Source organism: Mastacembelus armatus, chromosome 19 (genome assembly GCF_900324485.2).
Source record: "Mastacembelus armatus chromosome 19, fMasArm1.2, whole genome shotgun sequence".
NCBI lineage: Eukaryota > Metazoa > Chordata > Actinopteri > Synbranchiformes > Mastacembelidae > Mastacembelus > Mastacembelus armatus.
In genome coordinates this window covers 9,862,183-9,879,376 of record NC_046651.1, presented here as the reverse complement: position 1 = coordinate 9,879,376, position 17,194 = coordinate 9,862,183, and the positions used below count along the sequence as shown (strand labels likewise).

Here is a 17,194-nt window from a genome sequence, read left to right as displayed (position 1 = left end):
ACATTTACCTGTCTTACATTACATTAACATTAAAGACTTTTTGTGATCGGCAGGGTGGAGTAACTCCAAGCCAGTGCTTTTCCACTGAAGACATGAATGGACACCCAGTGAGTTCAGCTTGGCCAAACTTTTTATCCTGCTTCACCTTTAAAAATCCCAACCCTTATACATTAGATTTATTGTAATCCCCATCCATCCAGGTGAAGGGTGAATAAAAGGACATGGTCCTTGCTGATTCAGTAGCATGTTTGTGGTGATTAAAGTAGGCTGGCTGAAAAGTTGATGTCTGAGGGTTGCTTTGCTTTTGAAAATCTTGCTTGCTATTCTTATGATCTCAAATGATACTGGGGTTCAGCTGATCAACATGACACTGGTGACATCAAATTTTGAGCACAACAGCAATGGTGTTAATCCGATAAAGATGATTTTTTTTTTTTTTTTTTTTTAGTCCTAAAAATTTTATTTCGATATATCCACCTCTGAAAAATGTCGTTTGCTTTGTGTTGTTTTGGTTTTCCTTCTGTTCCCTGTATCCCTCAGTAATACAGGTGTTTGGCTTGAATGAACTCTTTGTTCTCTGACAAGCTGTCCATCCCTTCTTCATTCCCACACATCCTCCTTCTCTTTTCCCAGAATTTCTCATTTTACCATTTTGCCATTAATGAAAGAAATGTTCTTTTGCTTTGTCACTTTGTCAACAAGTCAAAAAAGCAAAAATAAAATAATTGTGCGAACCATGTGACATTCAACACCAAGAGATTGTTACCACTACAAATAAAAGAGACTACTGTGCTGTGCAGTGTTGCTTTTACTGAAGGACATAATGTCAAACACAAAGAGAGCAACTATGTGAGATAACCTCACATAATGATTATTGGTAATGTGATTGGCACATGGTTTAACAACCCTGTAGTTGAGAGCAGGCATTTAGTGAAGCGTTTACATCAAGAGATCAGGTTTTTAAAGATATATTCAATGCTTCATATTTACCTTTTAGTTTTTATTGTGCTTTGACCTCTTTCCTTCTCACATTTTTTGTAGTCTTTTGTGACCTTACCTCACATTATGTTCTTTCCTCTTCCCATCAACCCTTACCCAGGAGCCCGGCCCTGCCAAAGTGACAGTAACTAGCAGCAGCGGAGGCAGCATCCCATGTCTGCCCAGCAGTATTGCCAGTGCAGAGCGTGTCCCGATGAGCCGCGCCACTCTGTGGCAAGAGGAGAGCCGCTGGAGTAGGGCCACTATTCCCTGCAGCCGCAGTGCCTCTTGTCTCAGCCAGTTAAGCCAGAGCCAGCCAGATTCCAGTATGACTACTCAAGATGGTGAGGACTGAGAAGAGAGTAGCTTCAGCTTTTGTTTCACCTTAGAAGGACTAGGGCTAACATAAAGAGTGTTGTGACTTGGGCTAATAAGACTATTTCCTTTGTTTCATATCAATGGCATTGTGTCCTTATTTCAGATGGTGGCACTGTGACCACTGGACGCAAGGTACGAGTTGAAAGTGGTTACTTTTCACTGGAGAAGACAAAGTCAGAACCTTCTCCACAGTCTGCACAGCATTCCCAGCCACCCCAGCATTTGCCCCTGTCCTCTTCAGCGTCATCCTTGTCTTTGGGAGCTCCTAGTTCCAGGTACAACTCTGAGTCAGAGCCCCAAACTTCCCCTTGTCTACCCTCCCAAGACCCTCTCCCCTCTCCAGGTGCACTTCTTTCACCCAGCTACTCCACCATCAGCTCCTCCCAGAGCTCGCTGGATTCTGAACCCAGCGGCACTACATCCACATGGGAGGGCCACAGTGTTGGTGGAGAAAGCGCTGGTAGTGTCACTGGTGGGGGAGGAAGAGTGGGTCGTTCTGGCAGGGAGTACGCAGCACTGTCAGATGTGCCACGGGCTCGCAGACTGAACTACCGAGAAGCCTTCCGCTCAGAGAAAAAGCGTCAAGAACTGAGGGCACGGACAAGGAGCCCAGGCAGAGAGGAAGTGGCTCGGCTGTTTGGGGAAGAGCGCAGGTGAGAGATCATGGATGAGTGTTATGCTCTGCAAACTTCAAAAAATGATGAAACATTTTTATTTTCTTGCACTGAATGTCTGATACTTTAGTGCTGCACATATACAAGTTAGCCGAAACGTATGCAGACATACTTTGTTTTACCATGATAGTGACAGAAAACATGTTAATAATCATTAATTAGCTGCTGGATGTTGATCCTTGGCATAGCTTTAGGACTTACAGTTTGCATGTCAAGTAAGGATGTTCATGCATTGCTTAAAACATGCAGCCTTTTAGTTTGTTAGCACCACACTGACTGATGTGGTTCAGTTACTCTGATCTCTCTCTCACTAGCATCTTTTGCTCTTGCTGCCCAGTGGTTTTGCCATTAATGATTTGGGGGGGGATGTACAGTAAATGCATGTGTTTCTTCTTTCTTTTCTACTGGTCTCTCCCTTTTGCTCTTGCTATTTTGCTAGTTTTTCTTGTTTCACTCTTTTCCAGGGGCTTCTGAACAGAGCTTCTCAGAGCTAATGCTCAACCAGCCCTTCCATTCCTGTCCCAATGCTGTTCCCTGCTGGTCACCGCTGATTCCTGCTTTCTATCATTTCATCTCTGCACTGACTGGAAGCAAACCGAAACTCTCTGTTCTATATAAATACCTGTTTTACTGTACTGTATATACTATACATACTCAAACATACTGATGGGGGGTTATATTTACTGTTTGGGCTTTGCTTCTTGTGCAGACACAAATACACATTAACAAGTGCAATCCCTTAAGGTAATGCAGACTCTGTTGCCATTAGTGCTACACCTGCAGTTTGTTTAATCCACCATTCTAGTCATTTTTCCTTTTCTTCCAAAGTTTAATCTTTCATCATATAACACTGCTCTTTATTCTTTGGTGTATCTCTTGAATATTCTCTTTGGGTATGTTACTCCTACCTTATGTTGCACATTTTTGTCTATTGAATAGAGTTTGAGACTGATAATGTTCAAAATGAATTTTCTACATATTCGATATATATATTATATGTGGATGTTGAGTCATAATGGCAGCATTGCATTCTGCCCTCAGTAAACCAGTTACTTGCATTACTGTATGGACATTGATTTTGGCTCAAATTTGCTTTCATGTCATGCTTGTCTGTTTCTATGCTAAGTGATTCTGCCAGCTTTTGAGGATTGCCTGCATCTTTTTTGTAGATTGCAAAAATGTCCTTAGAGTGATATTTTACCCCAAACTCTTTGACTTTTCTGTTGAGTGAAATACTATATTTACTGTGTAATGAGTATGTGTTTGAAATGAATGGTCTGTGTCTTTTAGACGTTCTCAAATAATCAGCCGATTCGAGGAGGGTCAACAGGTGGAGCATATGGATACAAGTAGCTCCAGTGATCCCTCTGCTACTACCATGCTGATCCAGAGACAAGGCCGCAGTGAGAGACGCTACTTGGCTAATAAACATGTATGTTGCTTCATTTATTTATTATAGACACACAATCTAAAATGGTATAAAATATTGATAATAAAAAATAACTATTCACCAACTTACATAGGTATTAGGTGACTTACACTTGATCTTTAGACTTTGATAAAATGAAATACCTTATAACTTCTAATCTTTGTTTTATATTTATAGGAGATGTCACTGGATGCAGGAAAGGACCGGTCAGTCCCTGATGTGTCCAGCTCTACTTTTGCCAACCTGAGAAGAGCAAAGTCACTGGACCGCAGGGTCACAGAGTCCTCAATGACTGTGAGTACTGCCACTACTTTTAAAGGCAGAGTTGAACCTTTATGCTGCAGTAGTGTCCCATTGTTTTCCTTTTTCCCCTCTGCACTACCAACATAGTTCCAATGGGTAACTTTTTTTAACTGAAGTGGACTCATGCATTTTTCAGTTTCATTATATTTAACTATATTCTTCGTTTAAGCATAGTTTTCCACTGATGTATTCTGTCATCTTGTTATCAAGACTGCTACATGGTTTACCCTTGATCCTTTGGATTTACTTGTTGGGGCATCCATGTGTAGCCTGTCCTTTTTGTAATGTGCACTGTTCAACTAATTGGTTTTAAAATTGGTGTACTCTCTTCACAACCCTCTCGTATTCCTCACTTGAATGCAAAACAACAACAATCGTCTTATGCGCTGGTCATTATTGTTGCAAGACTATAATGTTGAAATTCGGTATAAAAAGGGTTTAGATAATGTCATGGCAGATGCTCTGTCAAGATGTTGGAAAAAAAAAAAGAAGGCAAAACATTTTTTCTTGGGAAAATGTTTGGTCTTGGGGGGGAGGTGTTATGACCCTAGGGGTCATTATGTGTGTGGTTGGTGTGTTGTTGGCTCTCCCCTCCCCATACACACACGTGTGTGTGTGTTGTGGGTTATTGGCCCTCCCCATTACGTGTGTGTATGTGTGTGGGTGTGATGGATGCGGAAGTGGGCGTGGACGTAGGAAGCCCGTGGATTGGACTTCCGGGATTGGTCCAACACTTCCCAGAAGAACGATAAGAAGCCCACGGACTGCTGCTCAGGAGAGCTATTCTCCCACCTTTGCCATTCCCAGCTATTTTGATAAAGACTTCGTTTTCGTAAATTAGTTAGTTAGAGATTAGGTTTTGTTTCGTTTTGTAGGTTTAGTAGTAATAGTAGTTTTTGTTGTTTAGATTAGATATTTAGATTTTAGGCTACGTTTGTGTTTTGTTTTCTCCTGTTTGTTTTAGGAGTTTCCAGGCTAGAGACCTGTGATTTTGTGTTCTTTCTTTTGATTGATATTATAGGGCTGTTTAGCATTTTTGTTATTGATTTTCGTTTGTTTGATATCGTAGGGCTCACGGAGCGTTTTTGTTTGAGTAGGGCTAAATTAGCGTTTTGTTTGTTTTGTACATTCTGTATTGTATTCTGTATTTTGACAGAATAAATATTCTTGTTAATTGTAGTTTGTGGAAGAGGTTTGGAGGAAAACTCCACAATCGTGTTACGCTCTGGCAACCCCTAGGCTGGGGCGTAACATGTTGTAAACCCACCCACACACATATTTACAGTATTAGAGTTTTTTTTAAATATAGGCAAGTAATATTAAAGTAGCTCTAGAGTTACTCAAAGTTGCACTGATATCATCATGAGGTTTAACAAACTGCTGCTGATCTGAGGTCTGTTTAGAGAGCGCTGCAGGAGTGATTCAGTCAGCGTGTGGTTGGTCTCACTGGCCAAGCTGCAGCTGCCAGACCCCCCACCCACTCAAACACACGCACATTCATGTACCCACCACTGCCGCCACTGCTCCTGGTGATTATAAATAGCCAGCACAGAAGTAGCCACAGTTGTGTGTATGTCCCCGGGACAGACGATAAGAAATAGATTGTCAACATATGAAGTGAAGGCAGTTAGCCATCAGAATGACTCTCTGCCAGACGGTGACACCACACCTGATGAAGCTCAACAAACGCAAGGTATTATTGATTGACCAAAAGCCACGTTTTGAATGAATGATTTACTTTGTACTCTATAAACAGACTTGTGCTTGGTTTCAGTGGGCAGCAGTTTGTGTTTCACAGGGAAAGTCCGGCTCCCACTTGTCGGTCTCTCAAGTTTGAACCGCATATCGGTGCATATATTTCTTAAGCTGAGGTGGTGACCTAAATGTAAACAAATGCACAGAAATGCATCAGTGAGTAGGGAGATAATATATATTTGGATTAGTGCAGTGATTAATCCTGAACTACAATTTTCTGTAAAGGCACAGATTTGTAGAATGTTTTAACAAAATATGTTGTGTTCTGAATTTCTCTTAATTTTGTGTTTAATGTTAAATCATAATCTTCATTTCTACCCGCTAGCTGACTTTCACATTATTGAATATTATTTATCTTGATGCTGGACATAATATCTCATCATTCTGGTTTGTCTCCATTGCAGCCTGATCTGCTAAACTTCAAAAAAGGATGGATGACCAAGCTGTATGAAGATGGAATGGTAATTATCATAGCAATTATTAGTAGAATTAAATGACCATCTCTTGCTTTCCCCAACTAAGGTACAATCAGATGCATATAGAACTGGTAAAATCCACTAATGGTGTCTTTTTCCTCTTAGTGGAAGAAACACTGGTTTGTTCTGACGGACCAAAGTTTGAGGTACTATAAGGACTCGATAGCTGAGGAGGTAAGACTTGTCTTCCAATCAATTGTAAGGTTTTTTGGGATTTCTTTTGTTGTTGTTGTTTTTTTTTAATTTAAGTGAATCAATTGGCCATGAACATTTTTTATTTGTTTTTCTTCCTTAGGCTTCAGAAATGGATGGTGAGATTGACCTTTCCACATGCTATGATGTCAAAGAGTTCCCCGTCCAGAGAAATTACGGCTTCCAAATTCTGGTAAGTGTTTATTGTTTATGTCATTCATGTGTCATAAATCAACAGTAAAGTTGACGGTCATTGTCTTGCATAGTTCAGCTCTGCTGTCTCCTGCCAGTCTATTTAGACTAGACAACTTTAGACACCATGTGATGCAACTTTAGGTATCGGGTTTTGCCATTTCTCTTTTTGAAACGATTCTTTGTCTGCCATGAAGGCTGTCACTAGACTTGTCATCTCACCTCTGTGAAAGGATGACATAGTGATCTAAATCTGCCCCTGGCAGCCCCGCTTGTCTCTCTGAACGACTCATCCTTCACAATATGTTTACCTGCCCTCTTGCAAACAAAACCAATGTCTCAAAATCACTCATATTTTGAAAAATGTATTGTACTGTGGCAGTTCTAATCTGAGCCCTAATGGCACATCAGCCATGCAGTTGCATTTATCCTGCCATGAATGAGACTTTCTTCATATAATCCATTGGCCGTTAAACATTTTTAGCGCTTGTTGCTGGCAAAATATTTCCTGGACATATATAGTGGCTTGCAATGTAATCGTTATCCATTGGTGTCAGTGGGGTTTTGTTCCAGCTACATATAGATTTAAACATCTCATAGTAATCCTATATGAGAACAGTAGCTACAAGGTCATTTCCTTTGTTTACATAGGCTTGAAGCAACTTCCCCAGGTATTTTGTAGAGGAAGTCAGAAATAGAGTAGTTGAGGGGATCGTTGTCTCTTTGGCTGAGAACAGCATGTGTTTGGTGTCAAGAAATTAATAACGTCTTTATTTATATCTGTTCTCTCTGCTCCATGGTCAGGCTGGAAGGGGCTAATTTTCTGTCACTAGTCTAGCTACAGTGTAGAATCAAACACAAGTTTAAATCCCAATGTCTGCACTGAAGTACCTGGTCTCTTAAACAGAAGCACTGTGCTCATATACAGTGGAAATCCCTGAACTGCCACAAGAGGTCACTGTACCAGAGGTTTCAGTTGTATTCATTGCACACAACATAAAGCTGAATTACATTAGAGTATTCAACCAAGCTTTTAAAAGTTGATGTATTTCACAGTCCAGGGGAAGATGGATGTCCACAAAATGCAATAAAACATATTTGTAAAAGTAGCTGATCTCATTTGTGAAGTCCAAGCTTTTGATAAGAATTGGTGTTCATAGAAATCAAAACAGGAATGATTAGAAATGTCTTCTGCAATGTAGTAGAAATTGAGTCACTAGTTAAAAGTAATACGATATATATATATATATATATATATATATATATATATATATATATACACACAGACTTGACAGAGCAGTGCACACTGAAGTTACATTAACAGTGATGTGTTGCACCAATTTCACACATTTCATACAGTCTAAGCTGCAGTCTAGCTGCCTAAATTTGTGACGAAGCAACAGCCTTGAAGGAGCCAGTGCACAGTGTCTTCAGGACAACAACAAATGGTTTTCAAACTAAAATAAATAGTGTAGTTAAACATAAAATTGGGGTTTTGTAAATGGTTGCTTTTGGTCGACGCTGCGTTTTGTTTTACATTGTGGCAAGTGGGGCTACTAGCAATTAGAAAGGAAAGTATACCACAGCTTGCAGAGCAGTATAAAGATTTGATTATGCAATAATTTGACTGTCTTGCACATTATACAGACACATTTTCTGTTACTAGTTGAGATAGTGTTAAAAGTGTAATGACACCCTGAAAATAGAGACTTCTCCTCAGCTCAGTGACAGTGTGGTGCTTTGATGTTACGTTTCTCTGCAAGCGTTCAAAACCTGAGCTCCATGTACTCCAATAGCTCAGCAGTGTAAAGCAAACAAAAAGTGAACAGAAGGACATTTTGCCATAATTCACTGTTGTTCTGCCATTTTCCTCCTGCTGATTGACTGGCACTGTGAGTGGGATGTGGCTACCTGATGGTGGGGAGAGATTACAGATAGTAACTTGAAAGTTTTTTTTTTTCCGCTCAAAGTATTCTAAATTCAAACAGTGTTTACAAATATCCATCCCTGGTTACTGTCACAAAAACCTTGCACTGTTTAGGAAAGTCCTCTGTAGCATACCTTCATTTTATTATAGACATGTATTTACATTTGTAACTGTCAAAAAGGTATTTTAATCCTCATGTTGTCTGTTTTCAGTGTAAAGAAGGAGCATGCACCCTGTCAGCCATGACCTCTGGAATCCGTCGCAACTGGATTCAGGCCATTATGAAAAATGTGCGACCCACCATTGCCCCAGACGTGACCCGGTAATACCTTAAGAAGATTATCACTTTAACCACTGACAGATATGACATCTGCGTTTCTTTTATTTTATCTTAATTCTTCTTACTTCCTCACCCTATTTTTCCTTCTTTCGCTTCCCTCCCTCAACTGGTTTTTACAACATGCTTCCAGGAAAAACATCTCACTGAAACTATCCGTTCTGAAGCCCAGGTTGGAGTGCTCGTGTGTTGAATATCTCCCCCTCCTCAAACAGTGATGTAGCTGCTCAGCAATGTCAGCCCCAGCGTGTTTGTTGTCCTACCCTATGTCATGTGATTGTTGAGTAATGTCTCCCTGTTAGCTGTGCCACTATAAAGACACACACTGTAATCACATCAGCGTGCTAGAATAATCCAGCTAACCTGCCTTGATCAACAACAGAGAGATTTTTATTATTATTGCTCAATAACTTCTGGAAATGGTCAGTAAACATCAAAATAATAACTGAGATGTTGTACCAAACTGTTCCAAAATAACTGTTCGCTAAAGGATTCTTTTAACTAGCTAAACATCTTTTTTCAGTTTAAGTGGAGTATTACCTTTCAGATGGATCATCACATGATACACCCTCTGAGTCACACTTTACTTTGCCCATGTGTCTCTGGGGCAGCTTGCTCTGAGGGGAGAATGCGTGATATTTTTGCACAGACTCCTCCTTCTCATTCTTGAGCGGTTTCTTATCATCTTCCCTTCACCCAGTGTAGTGAAAATAGATGATTCCATCATGTCACCTTTTTAAAAAATTCTCTTCTGTGTTACATTAAATATGCAAATTAGTATGCAGTTGACTGCAGGTGTATTCTAGACATTAAGCCGGTGTGTGAGTGGTAAACACATAGTAGCTAAACGCAGGAATCTGTTGTCTGGCTTTCCCCAGATTATGACTGTCAACATCAAAGCTGCTTACAGCAAAGTGTGCCTTATAAATGTTTTAGTGTTAGTGTTTTGACCTTCCATTTATTTATTTATTTATTTATTTTTTAGCACTTTTAAAAATCAGGGTATCTGCAGGTTTTGAAAAGTGATTAAAACATTTTTTTATTATTTATTTATTTTATGTGGTTACCTCAAATAAAAAGACCTATAAGGTATTATTTAATTAATTTAATTTACAAAAATATTTTCATCTTCCTGTCCTGTTATGTTCATTAATCTCATAAATTGCTGTTGTATCCAATTGCAGGCTGTCAGAAAATATTATGCAACTGTAAACTAAAATTGGCATTGTTGCCACAGTAGACTGTGATGTCGGAGGCCGTTCTTCCTTTTGTGTAGATTTAGTCAGTACTATCAGACCTGTAGTACTTAACTACTTTCTTCGTACAAACTGCAGCAGCTAGGAATCCCATTGTCCCACAGTGTCAAAATGAATTCATGATTTTTATTATCGGGTAATAAAGCCATTCAATTTATGCTGGGTCCTGTCACATTAATCAGAATTTATCTTTGGAAATGATTTTTATATAGTGCTAGGAAGTGCCGAAGAACATGTGACGTAATGATAGATAATTCTAGTCTATCTCATTCCTACTGGTTAACCAGCATACTGTTTCTTGGGCTGGTGTGACTGTGAAATTAGATTGATTATGAGTTTCATTGATTATGAATTTTTGATTAAAACATATTAAATCTAACTTTGTGAACCCTGCAGAAACCCTACAATTGCACTGTTGTCGCAATGATGTCGCACTACCAGAAACGTCTGCATTTTTGTTTTGTCCAGCATTTTTATGTCATAGTACTACAACCTGAGCTGATGTAAATGATGATGTTTGATTATGTATACATACAAAGTCATTCCACTTTAAACCTGCCTGTATGTGTGTTTTATTTTTGTGTTTTTTGTTTATTCAGATCTCTCCCTGATGAAAGGCTAAAAGACCCAGTGATGTTGGAGCCATGTCCACAAGCCATTCCTGAACCAAGCCCCAGCTCTGAGTCCCCTAGGTCAGATGTCCACAGGCAACCGGCTGACAACAATGCCTCTGACCCCATCTCTGAGCCTCGCAAAAGCAAAGTTCGTGATCGTAGGCGCGAGGGCCGCTCAAAAACTTTTGACTGGTCTGAGTTTAAAATGCAACAGACAGAAAAGCCTGTGAAGGAACGAGCCGACACAGTCGACCTTAGCTCCTCATTCTCCACAACCTCCTCATATTGCTCACCCTCCTCTTCACCTTCCTCATTAGCATCCTCTCCTGTCTCTACCTCCTCCCTCCAAACCTCTTCAGTATCAGGTGCTCACCAACCTCCTATGACAGGATCATCCGCAAAGGAAAATGTGAGGAGTGACATCCCTCTGCAGACAACCAGTGCCACTCACTCACCAAATACTATTTCCATGGCTTCCACAACAACCACAGCACCACCGGTACAGTCATTAGTACCTGAAAGTCAGGAGCAGGGAAGAATGGAGGTAGACCATCCTACAGCCATGCAGCCTGCTAGTGAAGATGAGGACAACAAAACCGCAGATGTCCAGGAAGAAATTGAGCAGCGTTGGCATCAGGTGGAGACGATACCGTTGAGAGAAGAGAAGCAAGTTCCCATCACTACAGCTTTTGCAAGCTCTGGTAACTCTGACAGACTTCCTGCGCACGAGCTTGCTGCCCTGCTTGACAAAGAGGTGTGTTTCCTGAATCTTCATATACAATGTGTTTATGCTATCAGAGCATCTTGAGCCATTCATTCATACTTTTTTCTTTGTACAGTTGGGACAGAAGCAAAAGGAGCTGGACCAATTGCAGAAGCAGAACAGTCTTTTAAAAGAGCAGCTTGAAGATGCACTGGGAAGAGAACAAAGTGCCAGAGAGGGCTATGTACTGCAGGTACTACACCAAATATCCATAAACAGGATTTGTATTTGTTTTAAAATTAGTGCCATATATACAAATAGCATTGCTACAGTTTTGATAAAGAAATGTTGAGCCTTAAATAGCTTAAAATGGTAATGTTTCCAAGATAGCAAAACTAAAGTGGTCTACCTGTACTGATAAAATGTATGATGCATCAGTTATCTATACCACAGCACTTGGCGGATTGAATTTTTTTATATAGTCTACTGACTCATGATAATTTATGTGTGGCTACTGTAACCTATAAAATTCTACTAACAGGTGGGGTGCTTATTGTCTGAAACTGTTATGCATGGTTGTGGTGCTCTTAGCATGAGTTTTCACTAACTGTTTTGATGGAGTTTCACATCTCCTGGGAAAATAATATGGATTTGATCTGATATGCTTAAGGTGGGAAACTTGATCACGAGGTCTTGCGCCGTGCTTTTTCTCTCTACTGTTTTTTCTACGTGTCCTTTTACAAGCTTGACTTCTGCATGCTTTTGGTGTTTCAGAAATTTGTGCAATAACTAACTTCCTGATTACATTGTCTGTACTAGTTATACCATCAAACTATCACAAAGCAAGAGTAGTTATTTTGTTGTATCACATTCAGTTATCAAAGCTCACATGACCTGATTTTTACTTTTAGATATCTCCATCAAATTAAATCAAACTTTATTTATATTGCGCTTTAAAACAACACAGGTTGAGTAAAGTAAAAAGGCAAAAAAAGTGCAAATGGAAAATAAAAGTAATAAATGAAAGTAGTAAATGACAGCACTAAAGGCCAAAATAAAAAAGTTTTTAGTTGAGAATTAAAAGCAGTGGGATTGTGGGCTAATCGGATCTGAAGGAGTAGAGAGTTCCACTGCGGCAAAAGCCAGGTCCTCTTATCTCGACCAAGCCCTAGGATCTTTTGATTAGAAATCCTCAGAAGTCTGTCTGACTGACGAAGATCAAGAAGTTCAAACACAAATCGAAAGTTTTTTGTTTAAGGGCTATTTATTTAAACCTTTTAATTTTCAAGTCACCTCAGAAAAAGCACAGTGGAAGCTTGGAAAAAAATAAGACAGAAGTTATTTTCCTGGCAACCTCAGAGATGTGTCTCTCCATACAGTGGCAAGAAATAGTAAGCGATCCTTTGGAATTATCTACTTTCATGCCCAGATGTTATGGTCAGATTGTTATCTAAGTTACAGTAATGAAGAAACTTTTTTATTTATTTATTTATTTTTTTCTAATGACACACAAATCACTGTATCTTTGTCAGTTTAAATACATCATTCCCCTTGAGGGGAAACTTAATTTGTCTGGCTTACTAACATATTTTGTAGGATAAAGTCAGGATGGCTGTTTGTCAGATGAAGCTGAGTTGAAGCTGAATGATGCAGCAGGACAGTGATCCTAAACAAAAAACATCAGTGTATTACAAAATGGGTTCAAGAAACTGGGCAATGACCTCAACGATTTGTTCACACTAAGCATCCAAAGAAAATGGCTGAGCTGAAGCAGCTTGAAAAGTAAGAATGATCAAAAATTTATCCTGAATGTTGTGCAGGTCTGATACGCAACTACGGAAAGTGTGCATTTGAAGTTACTGCTGACAAGGCAGCTTTTAGATTTTTGTTTTTTTTTTTTTTTTTTTGTTAAGTTGTTTTTACCATCAGATTATAAATGATTATTATTGTTTGTGTTATTAGCTTAAGATCATTGTGTTTCTCTACATGTGTGACTTAGATGAAGCTCAGATCACATTTTGTGACCAATAAATACAGAAGAGTAGGTAATTCCAAACAGTTCACATGCTTTTTCTTACCACTGAATATGGTAAGGAAAGTAAGGTGGTGTCATTAATTAAACTGTCTCATCAATCTTTTTCAAGAGTGCAACACCTCCTTCCTCTTCACCGCACAGAGTGCCGTGGCAACACTTGCACAAGCTTAATCAAGATTTGCAGGGTGAATTGGAAGCCCAAAAGCGCAAGCAGGACATTGCTCAGAAGCAGATTCGAACACTAAAGAGGAGTTACACTGAAGCCCAGGATGCAGTTGACCGCCATGAGGCTGATATTCAGGCTCTGCAGGCTAAACTAGCATCTGCAATGGCTGAAATTTTAGCTAGTGAACAGTCTGTGGCCCGAATGCGCAATGAACTTAAGCTAGAGCAGGAGCGTTCAAGGGAACAAGAAGAGGAATATGGACGTAGTGAGGCTACCTTACGTGCCCAGCTGAAGGACAGTGAAGATAGACTCCGTGAAGTAGAGGCCAGCCTTTTAGAAAGGAACCAGGCCCTTAGGCACCTGGAGCAACAGCAAGCTCTGCAACGAGACCATCTGAGAGAAATACAGAGGTTGCAGGAGAGGCTGCAAGAAGTGACTGCTCGACTAAGTGCTACAGAAGAGGGTCATGCACTCAAGGAGGAACGCTTGAAGAAGGAACAGCACAGCATACAAGAGAGTCATGAGAGGGAAAGACAGAATCTGTGTAGAAGATTAGCTGAGGCCGAATCTACACGAAAAGAAATGGATGAAAGACTACTAGAAGCTGAGCAGCAGGTAGAGGCATTGTTAAGAGGGCGGCAGGCCTCAGGAGGAAAAGAATGCAGGGAGGAAATAGTAAAGTTGCAAGAGGAGCTGGCCCAGAAGATTGACATTATAGAGTCACTGAGGGAGAGTGTACGTAGGCTAGAAGAAGAGAGAGACCATCTCACTTGTCGCTGTCAGGAGCTTCTTAACCAGATTGCAGAAGCAGACCGTGAGGTGAATAAGCTCCGCAATCGTCTGGAAACAGAAGAGGCTGATTACTACACCCTAGAGCACTCATACGAAAGGGCTACCCAAGAGTTTCAGAAAGTGAGCCAGTTCCTTAGAGAAAAAGAAGAAGAGATCCGCCAGACTAAGGAAATGTATGAGAGGCTGGTAGAACGAAAGGAAGAGGACCTAAAAGAGGCTTTTGTTAAAATGACAGTACTTGGAAACAGCTTAGAGGAAACAGAACAGAAATTGCAAGCGAAGGAGGTGCTTCTTTGTCAAATGAGTCAAAGCCTCATAGATAAGGTTGAGCCCTGTAGTGCTGAACAGGATCTGAAAGCAAAGCTTTTGGTTGCAGAGGACCGTATTGCAGAACTAGAGCAGCACCTCAATGCCCTGCAGCTGGACTATGCTGACCTCCACATGGAAAGGCATCAAATCCCAGAACAGAGCAATCCCAGAACACCTTTATCACCAAACACACAACTCTCACTTTCTTTTGACAGTACATCCAAGATAGAGAACTCCCTAGATGATAAGGAGTCTCAAGCTAAGAGACCAAGGATACGTTTTTCCAGTATTCAGTGCCAAAAATACAACTGCTTAGAGGACCTGGACACAGCTAATGTGAGCAGTACCTCTGTAGATAAAGTTAATCAAGTTAAGAATGAGGATGTTCGTCTTACTGAAGGAAATATCTCTCATTCTAGTGACCCAGAGAAGTTTATCTCCATCATCCGTTCACTAGAGACTAAACTGCTAGCCACTGAGGATAAGCTAAGAAACCTCACACAGAATCTAGAAGAGCAGCGGCCCACCCAAGCAGGTCGAGACATGTCTAAACTTGATTTCAATGTGAGAGAAAAGAATCTTCATCCAGAGAAAGAGTTTAGTTGTGAAAGTTGGGTGCAGAGTAGTACTGCCAGTAAGCATTATGCCAAGGCCCTGGTTTGTGTAGAGAATAGTCGCGAGAAAGTCGGGGCTATTCTCAGTGGCTCTTATGATACCACTGGTTCACAGCTACATTCATTGTCGGAAATAGAGAACCATTTGTCCAATGCATCGCTGTACATGCGTCAAGGACAAAAAACATTAGAACAGCAAAATCCAGTTGTACATCAAGATCAAACACCAGAGAGTCTAGATAAAGAAGCTTTGCACCTGTTTTCCAAAACCTTGTCTTTTGAGGCCGAAGTTTTGAACAAGATGGCTTTGTTGATACAGACTTCAAAGCCTGACCTCATGCAAGCTCTTGCTGAGATATGGGAGGACATAGAGAATATTAAAAGGAGTGACAAAGATTGTTTGGCTATAGTCTATGCCGATGTCTTGACCAGGAAGTTGATGTTAGAAAGTGCATTCTGGAAAGAACTGGAGAAAGTCGAGACCGATGTTAAATCCAAAGAGGGCAGTTTGTCAGTTGATGTAGATGTGGATCCCGCTGTTATCTTTAATACCTTTATTAAAGCAGAACTAGCCTATTCTATTCAAAACCTTAAACTTTGCTATGAAGAGAAATTTAAAATGCTGAAAATGGAGTTGACTGAAGCTCATAATAACTTGCATCAAAGGGACAAGGCTCTGAAATCAATTATTGAAGCCTCCAAAAGGCCTGATTTGAAAAATGTAATAAAAGAAGTCAAAAATAACTTTGGGTTTAGTAAACCTAAATTAGCTGATATTCGCCCCCCTGAACTTGCTCCCTATATGGAACAGATTGAAATGGAAGAAGCTAGATACTTGGCTGAGGAGATTGTAGACAGACATTTGGCTGGAGATATGCCATCCTGCGGTGTTGACTCTATTCAGTCACTTCAAAACGCACATGACAACCTCGCTAATGAGCTACAAAGACAAGCAGCAGTTCTCCATAAGTATGCTCAAGAGATAGAAAGTAGTGGAAGCCAACCTGAGCTGGCTAAAAGGGTCCATGCTCTTTTAGGGCAACAAACTTCACATAATTTGACAAGTACGTCTCTTTGTATGCGGGAAGCCCTTATCCAGGCTCAAGTGGCATATGTGGCATGTAGGTTGCGTGCCATGCATGAACAAGACATGGGTTGGTGTAGACAGACAAGTCAGAACATGGACGCTCTTGTACAGCAGCATGCCCACAATATCAGTGCAATCCAAGAGAAATACGAAGCATCTTTACAGGAAGAGCGGTTGAACTTCACACAGACAGTGGCCACTCTCCAGAAGGCGAACCAAACACTGAAGAATGAGATCAGCAAACGTGTGACCCAGCTCTCCCAGCAGCAGGAGCAACTGGCTCTCCTGGAGGAGCAATATCAGGAGGAGACCGAAGAGTTGAAACAGAAGCATGAGAAAGCGCTAAGCCAAGCACAGCGAGGTCGCACTTCTACAGAGTTGGCCCTCATGGAGACAACAGCTGACAGTCAACGAAAGTTAGAGGTTCTGCTGGTGGACATGGACACCATGGAGCAGCAGCATAAGAGCCATGTGAGGAAACTGGAGGAGCAGTTTGAGCAAAGAATTTGTGAGCTCCAGCATATCCACAGAGAGGAGATTGAAAAGTTACATTCCCAGTATGTGGAAAATATTGAATGTGTCCAAAAGGGTAAAATGGTCCCAGAGGTTTCATACTCGCCATCTTGTGATGAGCCCATAATACCAATGGAAGAGGAGGTGCAGGGAGGGCAGGAGGATGCACAAAACATGTCTGAGGTAGATTCCATGGTAGTTCTGAAGGACCGGATCCAGGAGCTGGAGACTCAGATGAACACCATGAGGGACGAACTGGAGAACAAACATCTTGAAGGAGATGTGGCCAGCCTGAGAGAGAAATACCAGAGAGACTTTGAAAGTCTTAAGGTTTTTGCTCTTTCAATAATACATTAGTGAATTCATTTTTTTTTTTTTTTTTAGTAAAACAGTTGTAGATAGTCAAATTTCTAGTGAAATATAGTTTAATGTGCTGTGTGCTAAACAATTCTACTAATGTTCAC

General features: G+C 40.6%; 1 protein-coding gene across 6 annotated transcripts in view; it reads left to right on the top strand.

The window, feature by feature from the left end:
- LOC113135927 (myosin phosphatase Rho interacting protein) overlaps positions 1 to 17,194 on the top strand; it is a 47,864-nt gene that overhangs the window by 23,651 nt on the left and 7,019 nt on the right. For 3 of the 6 annotated variants that reach the window (XR_003296214.2, XR_003296215.2, XM_026316291.2), the window contains exons 6-18: positions 54 to 107; positions 1,100 to 1,322; positions 1,460 to 2,009; positions 3,321 to 3,462; positions 3,637 to 3,753; positions 5,922 to 5,978; positions 6,099 to 6,167; positions 6,289 to 6,378; positions 8,517 to 8,626; positions 8,775 to 8,813; positions 10,497 to 11,265; positions 11,351 to 11,467; positions 13,359 to 17,060. Coding sequence is in view for 4 of the 6 variants with exons in the window: in XM_026316291.2 (XP_026172076.1) it covers positions 54 to 107; positions 1,100 to 1,322; positions 1,460 to 2,009; positions 3,321 to 3,462; positions 3,637 to 3,753; positions 5,922 to 5,978; positions 6,099 to 6,167; positions 6,289 to 6,378; positions 8,517 to 8,626; positions 8,775 to 8,813; positions 10,497 to 11,265; positions 11,351 to 11,467; positions 13,359 to 17,060 (6,039 nt within the window). In the remaining 2 variants the exon portion in view is untranslated. The remainder of the gene's footprint in view (positions 1 to 53; positions 108 to 1,099; positions 1,323 to 1,459; positions 2,010 to 3,320; positions 3,463 to 3,636; positions 3,754 to 5,921; positions 5,979 to 6,098; positions 6,168 to 6,288; positions 6,379 to 8,516; positions 8,627 to 8,774; positions 8,814 to 10,496; positions 11,266 to 11,350; positions 11,468 to 13,358; positions 17,061 to 17,194) is intronic. The other 3 variants (XM_026316292.2, XM_033325735.1, XM_026316290.2) reach the window with 3 other exon arrangements.